This window comes from Dermacentor andersoni, chromosome 4, assembly GCF_023375885.2.
Source record: "Dermacentor andersoni chromosome 4, qqDerAnde1_hic_scaffold, whole genome shotgun sequence".
Lineage (NCBI taxonomy): Eukaryota > Metazoa > Arthropoda > Arachnida > Ixodida > Ixodidae > Dermacentor > Dermacentor andersoni.
Genome location: NC_092817.1, coordinates 136646521 through 136672636, shown reverse-complemented (window position 1 = coordinate 136672636; position 26116 = coordinate 136646521). Strand labels below are relative to the sequence as shown.

The window sequence follows — 26116 nt, the reverse complement described above, 5'->3', positions numbered from 1 at the left end:
CGGTATTTAAAATAAAACGCAAAGTAAAGCATGTTGGCCACAATCGAATGCCTACTTTGGGCACCTAGTATGGCTACCGAAGGAATATCGAAGAAAACGTGAGACTCTTGGTCCACCGAGAACAATACGCATACTTCTCTGTATCCTGCACTGGCGAGACAAGACTTTCCAGAGAGGTTGCGATCAAGCGAACGCGGTGAAATCCGCCGAGTCCCCACAGTGATGGCGGTAAGCGACCATTCTTTATTTTTCTCGTCTGCTAGCCAGAAAACGTCCAAAACTCTGCGAGCCGAAAATCCACTCGGCCAGAGAAAACCGAACGCGCACCGAAGTGCGCCGCGCTGTGGTCGGGTAACACCAGAAAAACGCATGCGCTCTGGCTGGCTCGGGCAGCACGCGGGTGGGGTAGCGAGAACAAAAAAATTGAAGAGACTCAATGTGTCCTCTCAAATAAAAGTCCAAATAGAAACAATATATAAGAACGCAGTCACCTTTGCTGGCTTTACAGTCTTGACATGGATGCTTTGGCGTAAGTGAAAAAAAATTTTGATATCTTTTGTGACATGATGGCACAGTTGAACCAGCACAACGCTTCGTCTCATCGGACCTCGCTGCGTGGTTTGTCAACTTGTCTGATAGTGTGGTGATTGGACTTGTCTCGTTGTATGTTTCGATGTACGAGGTTAGAAAAGTCGATGCACCTTTGGCATCAAATGTTTATAACAACATTAAACCCACAAAGTTCCGCAATTGAAGATCTAAAGCACAACTTTGGAAATGCCAGTGCACCTTTCACATCAAAAGTTTATAAGAACTTTATGCCCACAAAGTTTCGGACTTGACATCCATGCGCTCCCTACATTCCGCGGCCTCCGCGAGATGCTGCGGCGAGCCCATTCGCAATCAACACATCCTTGAAACTTTGTGCTCGAATGGGGCTGCTTGCGTTATGTGACTCCCGCTGCATGGGCGTTGCCGCAAAATTCAGCCCGAGTTAGCAATGTTCGCGGTGAAATGTGTTTACGAGCGTGAAAAAGACATTCTAAACAAAATCCAGAGTGATTTCCAGCGCAGGGGGTTGCTTTGGTCAGCGGTGCGTGGACAGCACCGCAGACCAGGGGGGGCTGTCCACGCGGTGCGTGGACATTCCCCCTGGCTACGCCCCTGGTGAACTAGAATGACGATGTTACGGGAATATGGAGCGCGTGGTGATCCTATAGTGTAACAGCAGCAAAACAATTTCGTACCTTTGAAAGTTGTCTCACAATGCCCTACTACAAAAATGCGCCGAGGTAGGCAGCCATGCTGACAGAGAGACATTTCGAACATTCCATAAATAGCAGATTTTGCTCTCATTTACCGCGTTCAATGCACTTATTTGAATATTTATTGCCTCACTGCTTGGCTTCATAACTTTGATCGCCGCACTCCGGAGTTTGCGGCCAGCCTGGACAAACCACTCAATTATATGCTTGTATTTGCCAGTTACCACACCTAAAACTCCGCGTAATTTTGTGAACTCTGGAAATAAAATATCCGTTCAAACACGAAATAAATTTAGTTGTTCTTTTTTTCTCCACGCTAATTCGAACTCACGAGATCTGATTGCTGAGTGCTGCCATAGCTTTTTTACTTACCGACACCAGCGTTCATAGACGTTCATATGTAAACGCACACTAGCGCGCTTACTCGCGGCATCTCACTGACAGGCTCAGGGTTGTTCCTTAGCCTGTCCATTCGCATCGGCAGTTACACCGCCACTAACGCCATTAAAATGAGTGTATAAGTCGGTGCACTATTGAGAGAGTGCGCCGCCCATTTGCAGCAACATAAGACAAGGAGAATGGTGTAAAAGCAGCACACGCTGTGCCAACTTCCTTATAAGTTCTAACATTATCAAAATATCACGTTCCGTAATAGTAGACGTGCTGTAATTTAATATCTATAGTCTGCCAGTCACATATTTAAATGTCAGTTTACTGAGCGCACATGCCGGCCATCAATCGGCAAAGCAGATGAAGCGGACTCACACTTACCCAAAAGATATTCTTATTGCTTCGCTCTCACTCGGACACAGAGTCACTTGAATTCTTCTCAGGCGGGCTCACTCAGACTCAGGATAACTGGTCAGTCTGAGTGAGTCAGATCGCGGGGGAGTTTACCGACCGATGGTTTCAACAACGACCCGAGAGGTACCAAAGTGAGGCAACGATGGATTCGGGTGTTTAGCGAGGCTGCATTAGTTAACGCTGTCTGTGGGTACGGAGCGAAGCTGCTCCCAATGTTTATTTGGTCTATGTTACTATGCAGTAAGCAAAAGAATGCTGGCGCAGATGACGAACACTCCACGACAGTAATCCAGTTTAGTAGAGGTTCGCACGCGACGTCTGTGGTCGAGGTCCGCAGCTAGATTTGTCAACTGAGAATACACAAATGAGAACCGCGCTTAGAAAATGACGCCTGAATAGGCCGACAGAAGCGGTGCAGGGCAAAGGGTCTGAAAACTGGCCATAATATTTTTTTAGACGTTGATAGAAATGAGCATAAATTATAGTGATAGAAGCGAGCGCACTATTGTCGCTTTAATGAGAAATTATAATATTCAATTGCCAAAGAGTCTCAAGATCCAGTAGTTGGCACGTGCTGACGGTGATGCCTTGGTACTTCCCATGTAGTAGGTCAGGTTAGGTTACGTAAGTCGACTCGTATTGCGTGCCGCATACCCATTCCTTGAATTTGCAGTTAAATTTGCTTTTGCTCATCATATTATGCGTATTACGATGTAATAAAGTCCAGGCTAACGAGCGGTGCTCGCGTTCCTCAACGCGTGGCGACGCACTTGATTTATTTGGTACGCGTGCGAAATTTTGAGCACGGATGCAAACTGAAATCCTTTGTTCCTGGTGGCAGAGTTCTTCCAGAGACGACATGCTTTGAAAACCAAAAGCACAGTAGTGACTACGGCAACACGCTGAACTATGTATCACGCGTACAAGCGTCGTTATACTTCAGAGATGTTAACTTGGCTTGGCTAAAAACAGTTTGTTAATCACCACATACGTCCTACAGCAATCTTCGAAAGCACGTGCCTCTTATTGTAGAAATATTTTATCGCTTCGGAAAACGCGAATCGCAGCAACATCGGCCTCACAAACCAAATACTTTCTCACAGCTACGATCGCATATTGTGGTCAGCCTTCCGCCATGCAATGTTTGCGTATAATCTGTATCACGCTCACCCATTACCGCTTCCAGCATGCTTTCAGGGAACGACTACATCCTCAATGCAGATCGCAAAATTCAGATAAAAACAATGTTCCATAGCGTTTTCCGCGTTACCAATGCATGATTCTATATAGAGATTCATACAATAATTGCTAGCTGGAACCCTGGCGCGAGTGTCTATGCGACTGGAACGGGGGCGGTTCAGCCAGCATGGGAATTATGCATGGAGGAAGGAATAAGACAGCACTATACGTCCCGCAGGCATCCTTGGCAAGCGAGCGCTCCTCGAGGCCCGTACACTTGCACAGTGGTGGCCCAGCGCGTGACCTCTTGCGACAAGATTACGTAGCAAGAATCGAGATTTGCTGAGACGTTTGTTTCCCAGTAGCGTTTGTGTGGTGCGCGTTTGTTCGGCTGCCCTTCAGTTTTGTGCCTGCAGAGCAGAAACGCTAAAACCAACCGCGCACTTTGATGTGCGATCACGTGTTGGGTCACCAGGTTTGGCTTCAATCGTGTAGCGCGATGCTCCCTGCTAACGCTTTCCTTCCTCAATAGAGTTAAGGTATACCTAAACTTCGTCCTGCTGGCTTCAAACAGCTTCGTGACTTTATAAACTGGTAATTTTTCACAAAGTACGGCGTAATAGATAATCGAAAAAACATTATTAAAATTGTCCGACGGCCGGATTCGAACACAGCACCACTAGTATATAAGCTTGATATTGAAACCATTACGTCATGGATTCACGCAGGTACAAGTGACATAAAATGCCCTTATGAATGTATCGCGGGCAAGCCAGCGCCTTGAGACTCTTGGTGCGTTTCGATTTGACCGCCTCGACAAGCTGAAGCGTTGCAATTAGTAGCGATTATGCGCGTTGGCAGCGTCTTCTGCACTTAGAAAAGTAGGTATTACGCTGTAATTTATGAGAGTGAAGGCACACAAAACGTAATAAACAAAGCTACAACAACGTCTGAATACACAAGCACCTATACCAAATAACTCCATATACTTCGCACCATTGCAATGGTGGCTGAACGATCGCAGAACCAGAGTTTCCTCTAGTAAATATTGCAGGAAATTTTATGTAATTCGACACTCGGACCGGTAAGCTTTACACGGCACTAAACAAAGGAATGGGGAGCCTGAATATTGCTTGTCAGTGCCTTTAAGTGAAACGAAACGGAACGAGCCACGAAGCATAATGTGCCTTTAACAGTGCAGAAGGCGAGCAGACAACGCAGGCGCGAAGAAAAGCCGCTTCGATTTGAGCACGCCCGCCTAGTTCTCCTTCGCTCTCAATTTCGTTATGAGATCGAGAGAGGGCACGCAGTGTCAGCCGCCGACACAACTGCCCCTGTTGTCCCCTGGCGGGTGGATTGCCCCGACTCGAGCGCGCCCACCGTCGAAACGCGGCAGAGAGGCCGGGCTCGGGTCTGTATCGCCGCGTCTCATTGCGCGCTCGGGTCACGCAGCATGCGGAGCCCGCTTTGAGCCTGCAGTGCGTGAGCTTAGGGAAGCCCATGTTCACCGGCTCCTTAATGGAGCGAAAGAGCGACGCTCCTGCTCCGTGTGCAGTGAACGCAACCGCGGATCTTTGTTATGTGACCGCCGCGGAATAATTCGTCGCGCGAAAAAACAACGCTTGATTTGTCTGCGTATTGCCCGCTGCAGCTGTATATTTGTTGTGAAGAACCACGTGCTTTAAGATACGGAACCTCGGTTGAGGGCTGGAACTGATTCGACTGTTCTGCATTGAGACATATCTGAAGCGTTTTTGTGGTGGAGTTGTCGTGGACTGTGCTTTCCTTTGCCGTGCGCTTAAAGCAGCCGCGGCCTCGGAATTCCAGCTCTGCAAAGCGACAGTCTTGGAAACTACGGATTTCGAAAGCCAAATTTGTTGTGCGCCATTGTGAAACACGAAGTTATTTATTGTGGCCGTGTCCGCTCGTGTGCTTCCCTGTGCACTAGAGGATGGTGTCTTACGGATACACCTCCGTGGAACAAGCACCCAAGATACAGCGGTTTCTTTTCACAGCAGCACACCCAAGGTATGGCTGTTTATTCTCGTTCGCCGTACCACGGGATGCTTGTGACACATACTGGCACTTTATTTTTCAAGATCAGCTGTGTATTGTTGTAGATATCGCACTGGTAATATTCAGGAGACATTCAAATATACGTGAGCATAAAACTGAAGCGATCGGCTACCTCTTTCCTCCACGATATAGTTGTGGAAGCCGAACTGAAGACTTATAAGGAAAAAAAAATAGGTTCATGTACATTCCATACGTATTATGTCCTCGACAAGGTCATTTTCGACACTCCCAATTTAACACAAATGAAATGCTCTTGTTGAAAACTGACTTAATTTGTCTGATCCTCGTCCATTGTTTACTATTTCCGCGTATGTTGTCAGTTAATTCTTCTCCCGTATTCTGATGATATTATATTACATTGCAAAAGTTATGGCAATTACGTGCCTGATGGCTTCTGTTCACATTTTGTTTACCACAATTGTCAACTAAACCAATATATCACCGACAAAAATTCGCTAGTGCAAAAAAAAAGAAGAAAGAAAGAAAACTGAATCCTGCAGCAAGCACAAGGTCCTAGTTTCGCGGTCTATTCGCTTTAGGTTGCTAGTCAAAAAATTATTGAAACATTAAAATAGGACAGGAAACGAAGCTTGTTGGATGAACTCTTTTGTTGGCTTACTGTGTTATTGAGAAGTTGTTATGATGAGTAACGAATATCTACATGGTTCAGCACACCGTCTTCTAGAAGAAAATTAGTTTGCAAATGAAGTGAAGAAGATCGTTGCAAAAGACCAGCGTATCGGGGTTACTTCTCCGGAATTTATGCTGTCATAGTGGGCACAAAACGTTCTTGCGCCCTTGGGAAGAGGTCAGACTGATACAAAACCTTTAGATACACAATATTTCATCAAAGCGCGTTTCGAGACACTTGCAGGTAGAGTTTCTAATTTCGCTTAAATCATAGTTGCAGAAATTGCTAGCTGTCCCACGCTAAGCAGCCGTCTCCTGAAAGAGAAACGGGAATGACGGAAAGAAAAAGGAAGAGCCGACCAAATTCAAGCTGTTGGTGTAAAGTTCAACAGCAGTAAAGGCGCGTTTAAAGGGAGAGACGCACGGCAGATTTCAGGAACTCAACTTAGACGATATATTGCAGGGTCGCGGAAGACCGAGTTGATGATGAAGGCAATCGCTCAGGGGAAATTACGCCAGAAACCGCAGCACGCCACCCGTTAGCCGTAAACTAGGCGTTTCGCTCACGAGTTCATTTATTCTCAGTGAAGATTGGTCTGCGCGCGAGAGGTTTAGTGGCACACAGAGAAAGAAAGCCGGCGAGGAAAACAGATCAGCAAGCTTCTAATTAGTGGACCAGTATTCGGCGTAGCAACGAATGACCCAGATCGGTCGGTGAAATGTATAGAGAAAAGCGTCCGCCTCGGTAATTTGTTACCTGCAGTTGTTGGTAGAGTTCGTCTTGCTCTCTACGGCAGTTGCAGTTTTACTCTCATTGTTCTGCCATCTGTGCTTCCGATATTTCGCAAGGATCCTCTCTAACGTTTCCTCCTGAAACTACCAAGAGTTTAGCTTCCGGCTTTGGTTTGTGTTAAGCTTGCCGTTTTCTTGATTCTTCATCGCTTCGGGATGCCCCCTTTTCATCCGTCAAGCTTATCTCAGCTTTAATATTTACTGTAAGGACATATTGTGTTTCAAAGTGTAGCCGCCGAGTAATCGTTGAAAATCAATTACGCACTGAAAGATATTTAGAGAATGGCGAAGCAAGTTCTGAAAGGCATGGTTACTTTGCTTTGTTGACGCTATTCGCTCAGCTATATTTGCAAAGCGTGTGGCGCTCAAACAGAAACTAGATTTCCTACTGAAGATGCCACGTTCCTTATCACTGCTTCTTGGTCATCATCATCACGCCTAAATTACGAGTGCAACACCTTAAATTTGTCTTCTAGGAGAGCTATATGTGCATACTTTAGTTTCGCATTCAGAAACTTAACACTCTAAAGGAAACGTTGCCTTTACGCAAATTGTGTCCGTTGACTCATTGCAACCATTGCTGGAATACCTGCAAAGCGGGAGGGGTTTCTCCCTGTTACGGAACCTATCGCTGTGCGCCCTTGCACACCCACTGAGAAAAGTTTTTTTTACAGATAAAGGAAAGTTTCTATACCTCGCTGCGTAAGTATAAAGCGTACTGTTATTAAAGACATATTCGATCTTTGTTTTGCGGAATATGGGCTTGAGTCAAGAAATACAACTGATTTATGCGCTTTCAAGAATACATTACGTTCTTACATTCCTGCTTGCTGATTTCAAAGAAAACAACTGCGGCTAGCTAAACCGCGCCCTTCTTGTGGGAGCGATGGGCTTGCCGTGGTGCCAATGCTGCGCAAGGAGTTCATAGTGTTTGAATCGCCGTTGAATCAGGCGTACCTCAACGGGTCCAGGTAGTATAAGCAAATAACAATCCATCCTCTCAGGTTCTTATTTCGCTGGCCGTTAGCATTCGTGTCGCTACAGGTTTGTCGCTGTTCCTATTGTCCAAAAGCTACCGAGCTGTGTGAAGTATACATATAACTATTTTATCGGGCGTGTTTGTATTCTAATCCACAAAATAGTTCCCCTGGAGTCAAACGGCCTTCTGAATATTTGCCGTTCCATAGACTTCTCCAAGCCTTGGTTTATATATACTGGTCACATTCCTAAACTTTCGATGCGCTATATTTTTGGAAGAACAGAGCAATGTGTCTTCTACTCTAATGATATCATAACGGAAAGGGCATTACTCCGTCATTTCAATAGGAAGTTAGGCAGGAAATTCTGGAAATATATTTATTAGCTCTCCATGGTACCGGCTGGTTAGAGCAGGATAGCAGTTCTAACGTTGTTGCAGTATTCACTTGAGTGAGCAGTCGTGCTAGTGCATCATCGAATAGGTTTCAGTTTCAGTTTATTATACTTTAAATACATTGCACTGGTAAGATACAATATACAGACGAGGGTCCCAAAGTCAAAGAGTGCAACGGGACCCCCGACTGTGCGCTAAGATGTTTGCGTGGACGGCGACAATCAGTGCAGCACAGGCCTAGGTGCTATGATGCAATGTGTTATTACGAAGCCTTCCTCATCTTCGGTTCCTTTAAGGGCATTGTTGAAATTCCTGTTTCGAGTGTGGTGGTAGCGTCGTCTGCTAGACGGGGCGGACCACGTAAGCAAGCGAGGAGAAGTAGCTCAGGAGCGTGCGTGCCACGCAGCGATATTGGTGAATGCATGCACGAACACATTAATTGAAAGGGCTGGCAGTTTGGCCTAGCTTCACCCTTAAGACGAGCTGACGCCGTCACTCTCTCTGTTCTCAAGGCTTTTCCGTCCCCGACGATGAAGCCTCCTACTTCTCCCGAAAAGGTGCTTGCCTTTACAGGTACAGCAGGCGAACACTTGTGCCGTAGCAGGCGTCTCATTTTGGCTGCGGACATTTGTATTTAGTCTTGCAATTTAATCGGAGTTTCCTCACTTGCATTAGTTGCTTGGTTAGGAGTCTGCAATAGCGTGTTTGAGGAAAAAGCAAGAAGTGAAGCCGATGAACAATTCATCAGTCCACCCTGTGTTGGCCGCGTAGTTGTACGGTGCAGACCGTCTATAGCCGTCAAGCTCAGACAGCGCAGACGCAGCCTTTTCGAACGCAGGAACGAAGCGTTAAACGCTGTCGCTACTCATGCGAGCGAGAATGGGACAGCCGTTGGCTGGAGCACTTGAGAGGTCGGCGCACCCCGATTTCCCATGGCGCCACGCGCGCGACCGTCTGAGGCCGCCTAAACGCTGTCGTTTTCGGAAGGGTCGAAAGAAGTTGGAGAATCAAGCTGCCGCTAAAACGAAGTCGTGTTTACTGTTCGTTTAGGTTTAAGGAGCAAACAAAAAAATTGAAAGAAAAGGAAGTTGCTGGCGCAAGACTGTTTTTCAGATCCTGTGAACGTCTTCTTCCGTGCTACCTCAATCCTGGTGCTGCTAGCGTTGAATGGACGGTCTGTTTCTGAATCTCGGTAAGGCAGATAGCGTCCGCAAGTTTATTTGCTTTCTTTTATTACGCCCATGCATATGTGTTCTTGGCGGGAAGCTTGCTACGAAAACGTAACAGCTTAAGAGAGACATTCGAAAGCGCTCTTTCTACAGTTAAAGCACACGCTATATTACTCGATAAGGTAAATTTTTCCAAAGGCCTCAAGTAAAATGATTGCCTGTCGCGACCTAGAGTGCGGCGTTGATTGCCCCACAAGGATATATGTCGTTGGAAGAATGTAGGAAAAATAAATTAAAGAGAAGTAACAGAGATTTAGTATCAAGCTTCAAAGACGCGATTCCTTTCTAGTTCGTTATTGGTATTGTATTGCACAAGGGTGCATACAGGAAATTTATAGACCCAGCGGTTTTGCGCGGAGCAAGGGCCCAGCTGTTACATCGATATTTCATGCCTTGTTGGCCAATATCTACAAAGTTCGAGCATGAGCATACGAAGGACATTACGCAATCTACTCCTAGTTTATGTCGGGCATCTTTTTGCGTACAGTATTCCCCACGTCGTAAAGTCCTTGCTGATGGGCATAACAAAAAGCTCACATAGAAGCTCAATATTGAGAAAAACTTGAAAGCTACATGCTAGTTCTCCAAATCCTTTGTAATATCGGCGTCCGAGTAAACGTACTACAATGTACCAAACGTGATGAAAACGCGAACCGAAGCAGATGAAAAAAAATATTGAAGATTATTCCGAATGCTGTGATACGGAGCGCTTGTTTGCAGTCTCAAAGCGCTCTCTCATGCCACGGGCATAGTTCAAACGAGCACAAAGCCCGCATTTCACAATAGTTCGGCGCTACGAAAATATTCCTAGGTTTCTACGAGGCTTTGAAAAGGGTCACCGATGGGAATGCACGCGTAGGAAAGAAAGATAATAAAGAAAAGGAGAAGCAGTTACGGGGGCGGGGGCGGGATGCCGTTGCCATTCACTTTGACGTGCGGGCCGGATCCATCCGGAAAGGAAACATTTTTTTTCCCCTCAGCGAGGCATTCCCTGTGCCTGTCTGTCGATAGACCGCTCGAGCCAGTTTTCTTCCGCGGCCGTGAGTTGGTGCCAGATGGAAGCAGCGAACAAATTGCGGCCTTTCTTCTCGTGTTTGCTCCACCTTGAAAAATAAAAAGAAGGTACAAATACACCGTCAGAAGTTGGATTTCAGTGGACGATAGCGAAAGCGCTGTAGACCGGTGCCGGCGTTCTCGCTGTGTATATCGACCGACGCTGGACTGCGCAAGCGAGATGATCGGCTTGCGCGATATAGCGGACCCTGCGCTCGGGGGCAGCGGACACGCGGTCGTGTATTAGAAGTCGTTTCGGTAGTTCGGGTATGTCCGAGCTTCGTACATGTTTGGCCGTGATTTCTGTCCCAGTTTCGTTCCCGCAGCAAAATATGAACAGAAGCCTTCAGGAGAGGTCATAAGTACGTTGTCTCTTGATAGCGTACTCCTAAATCCCGTTTTCAGGATAAATTTCCGCTACCGTTCGCGCACTACCGGCGTACATCCTTTAGTTTATGCTCATTTAAAGAATAAACTTGAAGAGACTAAAGTGTTGTGCCAGACGTGTTTACGGGCCAAAGAATTTGCAAAGTGTGATTTACACAGCAAGAAGGGGCGGCAGCTAACCGCGAATCCGACTTTAACGAAGGAGGGTTCACTTGAAGTATAGCAAGTGCTTCTTTGGCGGAGGCGAAGCGTCCTATTCAAAGCACGAGGACTGCTTGTAGCTTGTAGAGCCTTTGCGGCCGAATTTGAGGTAGCAACCGTGTCAACGTAGCTGCCTCGTGCCGCGCCTTAAGATGTCACGCAGTGTTGGCGGTCAGCTGCAACAGAGTGGATTGCACAGGCGACCGAAAGCGGTGCTCATGGAAGGGTCACAGACGAGAGGGCGCAGCCGCCGGAAAGACGTTCTGCGTACACCAACATTCTTGCCCCGCCAGAAGACCCCGGACAAGCCCGGACACCCTCGGTGTTGGAAGATCGCCACTATTATTCTCGGTAAGTGAATTACGTTTCATTTCTCTAGTATAGGGAATCCCGATAACACGAGCCAAGCCAACCCTAGTTATATGTTTCTTCATAACATTTACCATTCATTTTAACACACACTACTCGAACAAACCTGTAGTAATCAAACTGACTTTAATACAAATACATTGTGAAAGGTCTTAGCCTGAATACTTATTTGTACATACGGTTATGTCATGCGCAGTCTGTATTCCTTCTCGGAGGTTTATAATGTACCATAAACGTTTCGTTGTTTTTAGAGCCCTTAACCGCTGTACAGTCGATATTCAGCTCTCATCGATTTCATTATCACACGCTGGTTGCGACAGGAGAATGCTTTGTGTGGTTTATTCTCCTTTACTGATATGAGTGACGTAATATACAACTTGTAACAAAACTTTCATCCTTTTTAGATATCTTTTTTTTCTGTGTGCCATAAGCATGCACGTTACAACGAAAAGAAGTTTGAACCCCATAAGCGGATCGAAAACCACACGGTGAATGATCGCGAATTCAGATAAGGGTAAAGTTTCTGTTCCCGCCGTAAACTTTCTAGAGATTGTGCGGTGTATGGTCCCTGCCCGTTCGGTGTGCGCCAGCAGAAAAACATGAAGAGGAAAAACATGCAGAGCCCGTATCCACAAAAAGTTCCCCTGCACAAGTTTTCTCTGTAGTTGGGTAACGCTGCGGCGATACTGTCGTTATCATTCCGATCATATAACGAGCCCCGAGCGCCCGTACCCCGGCCCATGTGCAAACTGTCTTACGCAAGAGTATTGCGAATACGTGCCTTTAGTTTTGCTTTCACCGCAGAAGGCCTAGTCCTGCGACGGGGAAGATATTCGTGAGACAAGATTCGCCGGAACAAGGACAAAAAGAAATTATCCACCGTCCTGTTGAATCTCCCTCGAACTAAAATAAAGTGCAAAGGAAAGCCTTCTAGCACTCCTGCTGGGCGTCGTTCCTTATCGGTGCAGTTATTCGGGCACCGCCCGGCGAATTTGCCAGCCTATATTGCAGCATACAACGAACTAGCCATTCTTTTCTTGCTCTCTTTCTTGTTCTGTTTTTTTAATACATTATCGGGACCAATGCGCGCAACTTCCGAATAGCATGGGTGTTAGAATATATAAAATGCACTTTCTGTTAGGTTGGCAAACACTGAGAACTATTTCGAGGTATACCTTGGAAACGAAGCTATACACTACATCTGATTTTCAGCGAGATTCGGCAGTTTATTAGTTGGATTGCCGAAATGAAGAAACTTGTATTTATTTGGCTAACCCTATTTTTGTGGTAACCGCGTTTCGCTGAGAGGGAACTTGGGCCTGTGATAAACTGATGTAGACTGATTGTGTTCCTTCCTTCGGGTATTTTAGAGTTAGGCTAAACGCTACAAAAAGAAAAGTGCAGATTCATGCGCATGCTGGAATCTATTCAAAGCGAAGCTTTCGTGAGACACCTATGAAATGCTATAAGTTTGCACATTTTGACCTGCCTCGGGTGCGTAAAGAAAACTTGAGCGTGCAAGTTGTCTCGCGTACAACGCAATGTGACAAAGCTCATACACAGTTGTATTTTTCAATTTTTTCTTATCTATTTTAAATGTACCAGCCGCTTCTTGGCCAGTTCATCATTGTATCTATGCGTCATAGCGTGGACATCATAATAGTTATCAACACGCGGCAATCACTTCAAACAAATAGTTGCGGTTGGCACGATATCAATATTTTCAACCTCCTTGTAGGTTAAGTACATCCACTTGCTTGGCCAATTCCCCGTTGTGGATGTATGTTAATGTGTGTTAATAATCTTCATCATGATCAACATGCACACAGGCTTCTTGTCTGATTTCCAATCATGGGTACATGCCACAGTAAGGTAATCGCACTTACTCAAAGAGCTAGTTAGCGTTGGCAAGAAAAAAAGTGCCGCTGTGGTGTACTGGGCCGCTATTCTGTAGCGATGCCTTACGCCTTATTCTATGCTATTCTTATCATCCACCACACACGGCCGTCCGATCCCGTTGATAATGTGGGCAGACCATCGCTCTGACCACTGGCCAAGCGCGAAAAGCGTGAAAAAGCATAGAATCGGAAAAGGCATCGCTACAAAATACTGGCCCTGGTTAGAGAATCGGTCTGCCGCATGGGGGGCTGATGTTCGAAACCCGCCACTGGACGCGCTTTTTTTTCTGTTTCTTTAAATGAATGAGAATCCACTTGGCAAAAACTCTACCAGTGACCCACCGACAAAGGCGAAACCATAGAATGGCAGCCCAAGAAGCTTCACATTAGAAATCCGTTGCGCGAAATGTGACAAGGCGCACAGGGTGTTTTGTCACACCGGGACAGGTGAGCGCAAAAATGCAATCACATGCGCTTTATTACTTCTTAAAGGAGACACGACAACGCCTGATTTCATTGGAGCATAATCTCGTTGGTTAAAGGGTGTACAACTGTTACTTGGACGAAGCATTGCTTCGGCGAATTGCGGCGATGGGATAGGTCACAGGTGAGCACCCCCTCCCCAGGTATGTGCCACGGGCATGAGACCCGCGCACACATGATTCGGCAATAAGAATGGCATTGGTAAGTGCTTATTCTTATCTAGTCTTCTTGGGGGGATCTGCAAGGAGACGCGAGGGTTATGTGGCCTCAAATATATTCAAATGATAGCGCTGCATCCGCCTCGAGCGGATGCAGCTTGATGGATAGCCATTCAAGCTGCTATGGCAATCCATCGCGGCATCGCCTCTAGATGGCGTCGCATGACCAGACGGAAGCGCGAGAGAGAAAGTCGGGCTAAGGAACGCGCCTTACGCACGACGCCACTCCATGCGCCTCGTTCCGTCAGCTGTGTTATCGTCTCCATGTCTCGTCCGAACAAGCCGCATTGCGCTCAACAATTCGGAGAATTCAAGCGCGACCACACGGTGACGGTGAGCGGCTTCGGCGCGGTGGTGTTTGCCACTCGCGGCCGCTATGTGGCGCTGCCGGCACATGCCCGCGCTCCTGGCTTGGAGCACGTGCGGGTGATCTACCACCAGCGCCGCGCAGCTCATTGAATTAGTATTAACTCCATCGCGCCATTGAAACGGACAGAGAACATTCACAACAGTAAACACAGCTTATCAACCTTACCATAACAAATTAAATACCTATCAAAAGAAAGATTATTAATGTAAATAACCTGGCCAATCATCTCCGAAGGAAGAATGCCCCGTAAATTTTCATTTTGCACTGATGCCATCTCGACAGACCACACGTTAGCCAGCGTAACTGCCACCATAACGTTGCCGTGATAGCTATCTACGCATGTAACAGATCAGATCCTATCGATTTCTTACCTGCTTTTTTTTAGTGGACGATGATAATGATAATTTGTTGGTATCTCATTTGAAAGGGGGTTGTAAGTAGTAGTTACCAAGTCTGCTTTAGTTAATGAGGCATGCTATACGTGGTTTTTTATTCTATCATTTTTTATGCGTCGCCGTAATCTTTCTTTTTTTCTGCCTCAAAACTTCTGTATATACCTTGTACTCCCACCTATGCTTGTACGGGATCTGATCGTATCAATCTCTCCCCTGACTTATTCCGGCAATACTTTAAACGTGTCTAGTTTATCCCGACTAGTGACCGGCGCATGCTTCCATCCACTCTAAAGCCTAGCGCTTGTGGCAGGTGCGCATTGTCTAAAGCCTCGCTGGGTGAATACCTTCGCATTTCTTTAGTCTGTGCCGAGTGATCTCCAAATTGTTGCTTCATCAGAGAGTGCAGCAGACTAGAAAGTCGATGACAGTGTCGCCTCTCGAGAGATGAAGTCAGTGGCCCTTACGCACACTCCGCGACAATTCTTGTGCATCTTGGGGCCATGCTCAATTAAGCGCTAGCGGTGTGCTTTGGTCGTTTGAGTGGAGGAAGAAGCTTTGAGTCGAGCATCATTTCTGAATACGTGGGTAATTCCTAACACCTGTTCACATCGAAAAATTTGACAAGAGAGTTTGATGGTGAAAGCTGTGAATGTTTATGTCGTACAGTTTTCGTGTCATCGTGTCTCGTTGCCAGAAAAATTCGTTAAAAAAATAAAAATAAATATATATCCTCACCAACTATTTCATCGAGACCCTGAAAAGATAAGGATGAGAGCCCTTGGACAAAGACATATTTAATTCGGTCGCTACTGTGCACACATCGCGAAAGAATGCACCAAATCTAGCAATTGTTTTTTATTGGTTCAAGCAAACATATGCCCAAAGAAAAAGCCAGTACGAATACTATTGCACTTGCTGGCTTCCGTGGAAGGCGCCGAAAAATTTATTTTGAAAAATAACGAACAAGGAATGGCACGTTTGCTGAACAGCAGTAATATTAAAAACTTCCCTAACGAACTTCGAAATTGAAAAGTTAGCTGATGTGTGTTTGCACTAAAATACAGCGATACCACCGCTTTGACGAATGTCCATATAACTTGACTCCTACGACTCTCCACGCTGCCGCACCGCAATCGACCCTGGTTGGCAGTTCATTCAGGACTTATTTTCAAATTTAAAATACCGATCGCAAAATCACTTCCCTGCATAACATTGAATATGGACCACTTTTTCTTTCTGATACAGACGTAAGCTTTAGTTGCAGAGGGATAGCGCATCTACCATGTCTGTGCGAAAACAGAACAGCGCCTGGGTCTTGATACGGCAAATTATTCACGACGAGCGATTTGCTGGCGTGGTTTAGTGGTAAAGTAGGGTTAACGATCGATCGTGTCCTGGTGGAACAGTTTCTATTTCTACTTCTTTTTCTGAATCTTTATTGCACTAAAACGCCCTCTGTCTCCTGTATTAAAAAAAGCATACCCAGTGCCCAGGGACCACGTATTTCGCGCTCTCGAATTGCTTTCCGCACCAGCGCCCATTGCCTCTCTGTTTGCCCCGCCTGCCTTGCGCCCAACATCCAGCGCGCGACACTGGACCAATAATGCGACATGGCACTGCACAGCGTACACTGGGTTTTGTAATAGGGCAATCGGAACCTCCAAAATATTCAGGCGGAACTCTAAAGGAGTGTCGTTCCTTCCACTCGTCTTCTTGCAGACCGACATTGAAAACAGCAATATTTAAGATGTGCCGGACACCATTTTAGTAAAAGTTTTCTGCTCGTTCCGCACTGGTGGGTAGCAATAGAGTTTCTGATATATTTTGTGGACATTACCCACTGCGTTGTTGCGAAAGTCACATCCACCACAGTTGTGCACAAGAACATGGTGCTCTGAATATTGGATATACTTGTCGATATATTATGATTCGTGGTGTCACCTGCACCGCAACATTTGAAAAAAAAAAAGAAAGAAAAGAAAATCGCCTGTCGTGAAACCGAACTAAAATGTGAGGGTGAAGCCGAACTTGTGTTTCCGTGCTTTAGTATGGACGAGCCCACTTGTCCTCTGTAGAAGTGTCACATATCTTGAAGAGTAGCCTTGCTCGTCCTAGGTAAGGAAATTGTTCAGGGTTCACTCTCTTGTCAGCCGATGCTCCTAATTTCAAATATTTCTACAAACGTTGTTTAGAACGTCCTTTCTTTTAAGTGATAAACTGCAGCCATTGATTTTTATATTTTAATTCGGTTTGTTGACTTTCCAAGCGATCCCACTTAAGCAGACTCTACAAGAAACTACAAGCGTAGTAATGATTACTGTCCGCGTACAAGTGTAAGGCGCCGGAAACAATAATCTGCAATATTCAGGTGGCTTAGATGCTGCATTCGTGCTTCTTGTAGATTTGCATGTTTATAGCTGTACCTTTTCTTAAAGAGGCACACAGCTACTTTTTCTTTCTTTTCTAAAGAAAAATGTTGTAACACTACACGAAAAATATTCTCTTCTACAATCACACCTAAACATAGGAAACAATGCGCCGTGGTTGCTCAGTGGCTATAGTGTTGGGCTGCTGAGCACGAGGTCGCGGAATTGAATCCCGGCCACGGCGGCCGCATTTCGATGGGGGCGAAATGCGAAAACACCCGCGTACTTAGGTTTAGCTGCACGTTAAAGAACCCCACGTGGTCGAAAGTTCTGGAGTCCTCCACTACAGCGTGCCTCATAATCACAAAGTGGTTTTGGCACGTAAAAACCCATAATAATAAAGAAACATAGGAAGAGGCAGTAGTAATTACAAATGATCTTTGCTCTCGAGAAGATTTTGTGACAAGGGTACCCCAAGGGAGCATATTAGACCGATATTATTTAACATACATAAAAATTATATTGTAAAGGTTAGTAACAATGCACATTTCGTTATTGTTGCCGACTACTCAAGTATATTTGTCCAAGCACACGATATTCATGAGCTCTCGCTTAGCTAACACAACGATTCAAAAATGCACACACGTAGTATAGCAAACTCACTTGAAACTATTACGAGAAAAAGAAAATCAGTTTTATTCCTATCTTTCCAAAAACAGTTAAACATTAGCTTTATCTGTATCTAGAGAGTGAAAAGTTGGCTCTTGTGCGTGAGGTTAACACACTAGGAATAATCTTCGCCGAACACTTAAGATGAGACACTCCTGTACAGCGCCTGTTTGCCAGTCTAACACGAGCGTATGGTGTGCTTTCTATGCTTCGTCATGTTCTGACAGAAAATAATAAATTATTGCTTTGTACTGCTACCCTTGCATATCAAATTAATTATTGTACTCTTATATGGGAACTGCTTCATGCAGGAACATTCAAAAGACCTGTACTCTAAGAAAAGAAAGCTGCATCGTATAGACAAGTGTCTTAAGCAAAATGAAAAATAAGTTCTTGCAATATGCGCCTTAACATGACTATTCGACATGCCTGATACACTCAGAAATAGAAGCACTTGGCTAACTCCCTCTTCAAGAATATGTCACGGAAGAAACAGGTTAAAATTGCGCATAGCTACTCTTTTAGTTAACCTGAATATTGACAATGTAGACATATATAACTAATCCAGAGAGAAATGGAAGACCTATTTACTAACCGCTGGTGCTCTTAAACACCTATCAACCATTTGTTTATTTGTAACTTAGAATAGATAATTAATCGGATTGAAATATTTATGTTTTGCTGCTATTAGGTTTCCTTAAAGATAGTTACTCTTAAAGCGCCTGTAATTAGGTTTCAAAGTATTTTCTGCGATGAGCATTGCGTGTTGTGAAGGCTACTGCTCATGGTACAGTCTTCAATGGTGTATTATAAATAGCAGTGTCCTACATGTTTCAGAATATTTTATATATGCTTTCCACATCTCTTTCCTGTGTTACGTTACTATTTGAAATGTGTAAACATTTTTGTGTCAGTCACTCAAATGTATTTTTCTATGTTTCTAGTTTTTTATCGAGTAATCGGGCAAGTGCCCAGCCAATCTGGGGCTGCATTCACAAAGCTTTTCGTTCGTAAGTGCTGTTTTTCATTGGCTCATCGCCTTCGCTAATCATATGTCCTATATCATTACTGGCTGGCATCAATGCTTTTATCGTAAGAACTTTTTGTGAATACGGGCCCTCTATCTTAGCCGCTTTTTGTACTTGTTCTAGCATTCTTCTATTCTTGTACGAAAAAAAGGCTGAAATAAATTGATTTGACTTGACGGTGCTTAATACGCGACTTAGTTATGTAATTTATTGAAGCGCTGGTGAGATACTCTCTTCCAACAACAACAAAAAAAAAAGAAAAACGCAATGGCGTTCTTAGCACGGGCTTGACGAAATGTTGTCTCAGCCTGTTCGGCGTTCGTCATGAGAACGACGGTTTATGACTTATATATTGTCAGACGGCGTCTACTTGATCGTCTAACTTCATGCATCAACATGATACAAAGTGTGAATGAACGTACGCGTTATACCCTGTAGTTAATCAGCGTCAGAAAGGCAGTCAGCAAACAAATTTGTTGTACAACAGCAGTCAGTCACACGACGCTGCAGTCTTGTCGAACTTAGGAACCTTTCATTCTTTTCTCGCATCTATTCCACGGATATTATAACGTACAATGAGCCCTAACGTTGTAATATGTGTTCTGGCGGTGATATTATATGAAAAAAGAAAAAGAAACTGATTTTATTATGCGACTGATTTTAGTGTACAATACAACACGACGTCACGTAACGCAATGTAATATTCGCTGTGTTGCAAAACAAACGTTCCTGTCGGTACCAGGGGTCTTTTAGCGTGCGTCAAATAAAACGTCCTGCGTCCTTACAACGACAATAATTTTCGTAAAGCGTATCTTTTCGAAGCACCAAGATCGCGCAAAACCAGAACACGCACAAATACCACAATTTTTGGGACGTTGTTAGCGTTGCGTTGAGAATGCTCTTGTAAACACGGCTTGCATTCGCAACACTTCAAAGGAGGATTCCAAATGCACGTTTCAGCTGAGCCAGTTCTCTCTGGCGAAGCGTAATAAAAGCGTAGAAAAGAGCGATACACTAAGACCATAAGGGCGCGTTCCCCGGGTAGCAGCAAACTTATAAATGTGAAATGCTGAAGCATATATAAGTTTGCTGCTACGGAACGGCCTAGAGAGGAGGAGATGCTACTCAGTTTCTCTTCCAGTTTCTCCCATAACTTTTGACTTGGAGATCACACGGCTAACATTAGGAGAACGCGAAAGACATCTAGCTGCTGCAAACCATTTGCGTTGAAAAAAAGTGCCGCGGCGTTTGCTTCCATTAGGGCGCCCGACCTCACTGTGCTACTAACGGCGCGTGCGATTAATGTCAGCGGGTTCACTGCATTGCACATCGTGTTGCTTCCAGCAACGCCGTGTGCTCTCCATTCGAGAGCTCTTCATTTATTCTCGCTTTTACTTTTAGCGGCTGTGCTAATAAACGCTTGCCGTATGTGTTGTTTCGCTTTTTTTTAAATTCTGTAAACGGGGTAACGGAAGAGAGCATGCAATATAAAGAGAAGCTGCACGCGATCAGCACCCAACGTTCTCTTAGTTTAGTGATGCATCGCTTCACTTCACAGCACTGAGCTTCGAATCAGCTTCACTGTGATGCGGCGTAATGGATGGTGCGCTGTTCGGTCGATTGCTTCGTAACGCGAAATAGCAACTTGCAAGCGTCTCCGGTGGGTTCAGTTAGGTATATTTATACTAGCGTAGGATTATGCTAATCTCATGCATAACTTACCTAGCGAAACTGGCAGTAACAATTGTGCAACATATAAGGGTGCCATGTGGAGCTGCAAGGGTCACCAAGAGGTCCTTTTTAAGTATATATTGTCACTGGCTGCCCTCATCATCAATAAAGGTCATACAATAGCCTTGAAATCTGGCCGACTTTCTACCATATAATTAATCAATGAAGAGTAACTCCTGTAATGACGACGGAGAAATGCAGCTACCCTTTTTCACTGTTGGGCTCGGGTGGTAGGTGTATATGCCAGAGTTTGAATAAAGTTTTTTGTTCAGTGATGAGCACTGACTGCTTGGAGGAGCCTGCTGATTCGTTAGGCGCACATGTAAATTTCTTTCAGCCTCCAGGTGCAACACAACAGACACTATTTGCCGCGTTTATATCATTCCGAGATGGTATTGAGCTGGAAAGCGCTCTGAGCACTAGTCATACTACTTCCACGCACTTTGTCGTTGCACAATGTTAGTACACGATTTCACTAATCGACTGCGCAGGCTAAGCGGGAATGGCGTTGGGCTGTGCAACAGGAGACCCTGCTTTTATTCCAGGCTACGGCGGCCTCATTTCGATCGATGCGAATCCGAAAACATTGGTCTATACGGTACACGACAAAGAAACCCCGGTGGTCAGGATATTCCAGAGCCCGCTCAAAAATGACGCGCCTCGTAATCAGATCGTGGGTATTGTAGGTAAAACCACATAGTTTGTCTATATCTTCAGAATTCATTCTATGAACGCCTTTACGCTAGCCTGATTTCTTGCGGAAACATGATTAACCGAAGGAAGCGCGAAAGAGCGATGACGAGGAAGGAGAACCGCCATCACAAGCGCTTCCATTCCACTTCTCCGTCCGTGTTGTTTTGCTCTACCTTCAGTTTATCATGGAACCGTACTAAGCGCCTAAATGTCAACCTGACTTCTGGAAGCATTATTCAGCTGAAATATTATCATTTTTTCATGAGGGCCCGTGTTTCGTTTTTTTCTTTTTTGAGGCTTTGCGAACAACATTCGGAGCAAGATCACGCCTCGCGTTTCTTTTTCTACACATTCAACTGAAGATGCGCCAAAGCTTTCCACTCCGAGGTGAGCTTCTCAAACATGTTGGTTTCTTTAGCCGACGCAAGTCAGTATAATGGCGGAGAAAAAAAAATATACTCGCACCGCGTTGGGAGAAGGGAGTGAGCATAGAAAAGAAAAAAGTGGGACCTTACATTTCTGCCTAAGCGCGATATTTTTCCAGGGCAACGAAGAAGCCCACATGTCGAACTCTTTCGATGCACTCGTTCTTTGTAAAATGAAGGGCTTGGCCATTCGATCCTTCTTTGAAATAGTTTGCTCAATCCTCTATGTTTCTATGCTATGCTTCTCCAGCGGCAGCGTCTTTGGTTATTGAATAAATTAATTTGTCCTGTTCGTTTTATAGTGAAGCTGTATATGGCTAGAAACCCGGGAATATTTCGCGTCCGTCGACAGAACACTGTCGTCATCACTGGCTCATACCCCTGCAAGCACTAAGCATTCATATCCCTGTTAGCAAGTAAAAAATTATATAGCTCATACCCCCTAAGGCAGAGGCTACAAGCTCTCAGCAAAGGGAAGCGAATTGTGTGTGCGTTCTTTTGGAGTGACGCATACAATGTATAGAACAGCATACGTCTCAATAAAAAAAACCGAACCCAAAACAAGCATCCGAACCACATAATTGATAATGAGGCGCTCGGGATAGCAATGCGAAGCACGTAGTGCTCCACACATAACGTTTTGCTGTAAAGGTTACTTTTGCGGAAGCTGCTGCGGTGACGCCAGCTTGCGACGTCTGGAGCATACTTCCATCATGTACGTCCGTGGCCTTTCGTATATAAGGTTACCAGCCTAGCAACTGATTTGAATGTTGTAGCACCGCTATAGGTGGTGGCGTGCTGCCCAAATCAGAATTTCTCGCATTCCTAACATTACTCGGAAATAGCACTACTACCATTACTATAAAGTCAAGAAGCATTGCTTACCCCCTCAGCAGTTGTAGTGGTCGCAGTCAACAGCTTTGCTGGGCATCTACTTTCGCAGGGGTGGGATGGCGTCATTTTAAAATTATTTTTGCAATTTCATCTGCCCTTCCAACTTACATGCATGCTCTTCGAAGCAGACAATGCCAATGGCGCTTACCAAGCATTCGCGTGTCATTACCAAATAATGTATTCTGTGTAGCAAGGAGAAAAAAGTTTCAGGAGAATACTTAAGGTACTTGCAAAAGGGATCTTTACTTCCTAGCTGACAACAAGTCTCTCCAAGATCAAAGATCCCTGCTTTCACCAAAAGCTCCGTTACAACAGTAACAAAACATGTTCTACAGAGGAAGCAGTAGTATGTGTAAACTGCAAACGAAACCAATGCTTACCTGCCTTGCTTGAACACCTGAAGGATGTCCGAATGTGCAAATTCCTGAAAAAATCGCGTCGACGTTGAATTCTGCTGCACTTGTAAATGACCAAATCCTGCGCCAACTTTTCTTTTTCCCGCAGAAGCTTAACTGTGTTCGAAATGCCTCTTTCTCCGGCGCCGTCAGCCAGGTAAAAAAAAAAAACTCCCTAGACAACCGGATTATTTTTCTACGAAAGAAGGCACCGATACAGAGCAGCCTTGCGTGACCTAAGTTTCTCGGAGTATTAGTGGTTATCAGAAGAAACGTTTTATCCTTCCAAGAATGAGCCCCGCGTCAGCCACCACCGTGACGAACCTGCCTGAACCCCACAAGCACTAAGTAGGTAGATAAAGTACACGTAACCAAGAACCGCTGTCCTAAGTCAACCAAACAATATATGCCAGTTCTCTAGTATTGCTTCTCCGTCTAATGCTCTGCGGCCCGCGACTGCGTCCTCGTCTCACTTCACGTTCGTTCTCTTCGTCTAATGGACAAACACTTCTCCGCTCTGCGCGTATGACCTACTTTTCGCAACTTCTTCGTGTTTATAAGAAGTAAAACATCATGTACCCGCACATTCTCTCTAATCTATACCACAGTCGTTATATCTGCTGCTGTTGCGCCCATCATTTTCCGCTCTGCCGCTCACTGTGCAGCACATAGTTCGACCTTTTATTTTAGAACTCCAAAGGTTTCTGCCTTACAGTTTAGTGCTAGAAGTACACAAGGACTATATCTTCTTCAAGCCTTTGGGTAAGGTACTATTGATGTTCTGGCAGTGGTTTACTAAAACCCTACAACTTGTCTTTATTATCCGCCACCAGATCTTGTGTTTTGTGATTGAAGTCCACTGCGTGTGCAGAGCGTATCAAGAGAAGTTCTTTACTGAGTCGATAGGTTGGCCAGGAACCAAGAAGCCCTGTTACCTACCCAGATTGTTAACAGTTTCTTAGCTGCCTAGTAATTCTTTTCTCCGCTTGGACGTCGGCGCCTGATGTTCCACAAACTCACCTGAATCTGCTCTGGACAGGACGAGGTTATCTGAGACGCTCATAATTGTGAGTTATACACTATCAATCCATATTCGCAATTAGTCCCGCTCCGGCGTTTTAAGATACCTGAAAACTGAAGGGGCAACAATATGTAACCTCCCCCGTCTCTCTTGCAGGCTGTGATCTGTGCTATTTTGGGGAAGGATCCTGGTGGCTACGGAATATCTTGATTGCGTAGCTTCTCCATGGGTACTGGAATATGTTTTAATTCAAACGCGATTATGTAATCAGGGAAGGCAAGGCTTTGCACCATGAACAGTTCAGCTACTCACTGACCTAAATCACCTGCACACTGCAAGGAAACTACGGCATCGTTCTTAAATTCATAATTCATTATGTTTTTGCTACGACGTTATGATAACTCTTCGCCCTCCTATGGCTGTACACTGATAATGCCGCAGCGGTATCCTAAAATCTATTGAGTGGATTCTTGAAGACTTCATGCAGACTAAGGGCTTTAGTATAAACAATAATGGCCATCAAGCATGGTAGCACTTTTCATGCTAGCTTGCTCATTATAAATCAAAAAGGGTCATTTATTCAAAAAGCGTGCCTCAGCAGTTTAATTTTGTAAAGCAGAACATAAAAATGGCCATGCACTCAAGCTACACAAGTTGATTTTTTTTTAACATCTGGTTAGTTCATTCCCTAGCTCCCTCTTTCTCGGTAATGTTACATAATAAACGAGTTAATTTAATAGCATTAGTACATGAGAAAAATAGGCAGGTACACTTTCAGGAAGAAAGTGTAAGAATAAACACGTAAGCGCTCGTGATACACGATGCATTAGGGAAGAAAATGTTGGTAATACTGAAAAATGTCCGTATTGGACGTAAGGTGACAGCTGACAGCAAGAGCATGGCGTGGAATGTCTTTGAAATTTAATGCAACTCGAGCACAAATGAACACAGAAGTTGAGCGTGGTCTTGACCCAAAGTTTGATGGCGAGTCCATTTCAATATTCAGGTGGGTGGCGCGATAAATGACACTTGGTTTATTGAAGTAAAAAACTAAGCGTGCCTTTAGTACGGGGCTGCACAAGCGAGTTTAAAGTGCATTTTGCTTTAAAGGATGATGAACTTAGGGTATATTTTGCTACATTTATAAAAAATGAATAGACTAGTGAAGGTGAATGAATGTATCTATTAGCATGACTTTGAAAAGACTCAAGCCTGTTAGCAAGACAATTGGGATACGCGTGCCAGATAGGTGACGCATATTGGAATTTAGGCGTTGATGAGTGCTTGGAATTCCAGAAGTTAGTGCGGTATTTCCCTCACTTTCAAAGCTGACTTTGTGTGACACGATACTAAGAATATCCTGGCGGATGAATGGGGCAACTACTATTCCTCGTGCCATAATTTTTTGTGTGGTTACATACATTGCTGTATCCTTTGATCCCACAACCTTCGCATAGTGGGATCGTTCCCCACCTGCAGCAAGTTTTTTTTTTTTCATCCACTTTCATTTCCATTAATTGATGGTTTCTTTATTTCATTTACTAAACATAAGTAATTTCCCCTACGTTGTCCTTGGTGTCGGTGTCTGTTGGCTTCTTATGATGTGACTAATAAAAATCGGGCCCCCGGTTAACCCTCTTTTTTCTCGTTTATCACGGGGGGAAGGGTATGGAGCGCTGAAGAACACATCTTCTTTGTGCGTTCTGCTTCTGCGCTGCGCAAGTTATGCGGTCCGAAGGTGGAAGAAGCGTCCCTCATGTTTGCCATAAAAAGGAAGCATGACAGCTCGTTAAATTTGCATAGCTAGCGGAGCATCGCGCGCACGGCACTACATTGCATAGCCATGAGAATACCAAGTGCGTAAAATAATTCCAAGTAGTTGAAAGGCAATTTCTTTTGATTGCTGGTATCTTCACTTGTACTCTACGCATTAAAGTATTTATATATTGAATTAGTGTTCGACTAAAGCGGAATGCAGAAAAAATGTATTCGAAGGGTTAGGACATCTTTACATTAGTGTTTGCGTCGACTGAAACTGAAATGTGTGAAGTTAATGAGAAACTGCAAGAACGAAACAAGCAAGTTTGTAAATGTTAGGTAATTCTCGGTCTTCCTCGTTCTACACAAGCGACAGGCATATGAGAGTCGCGTATATCTGGTGGCCAGGATATTA

The 26116-nt window shown here is 44.8% G+C and overlaps 1 protein-coding gene across 2 annotated transcripts in view; it reads left to right on the top strand.

Moving 5' to 3' along the window:
- The first annotated feature begins 4655 nt into the window (after positions 1–4655).
- LOC126537828 (cell adhesion molecule Dscam1-like) overlaps positions 4656–26116 on the top strand; it is a 192729-nt gene continuing 171268 nt past the window's right edge. For both annotated transcript variants that reach the window (XM_055074467.2, XM_050184906.3), the window contains exons 1-2: positions 4656–5276; positions 11188–11339. In XM_055074467.2, coding sequence (XP_054930442.2) covers positions 5200–5276; positions 11188–11339 — 229 coding nt within the window. In that variant the 5' untranslated portion in view covers positions 4656–5199. The remainder of the gene's footprint in view (positions 5277–11187; positions 11340–26116) is intronic.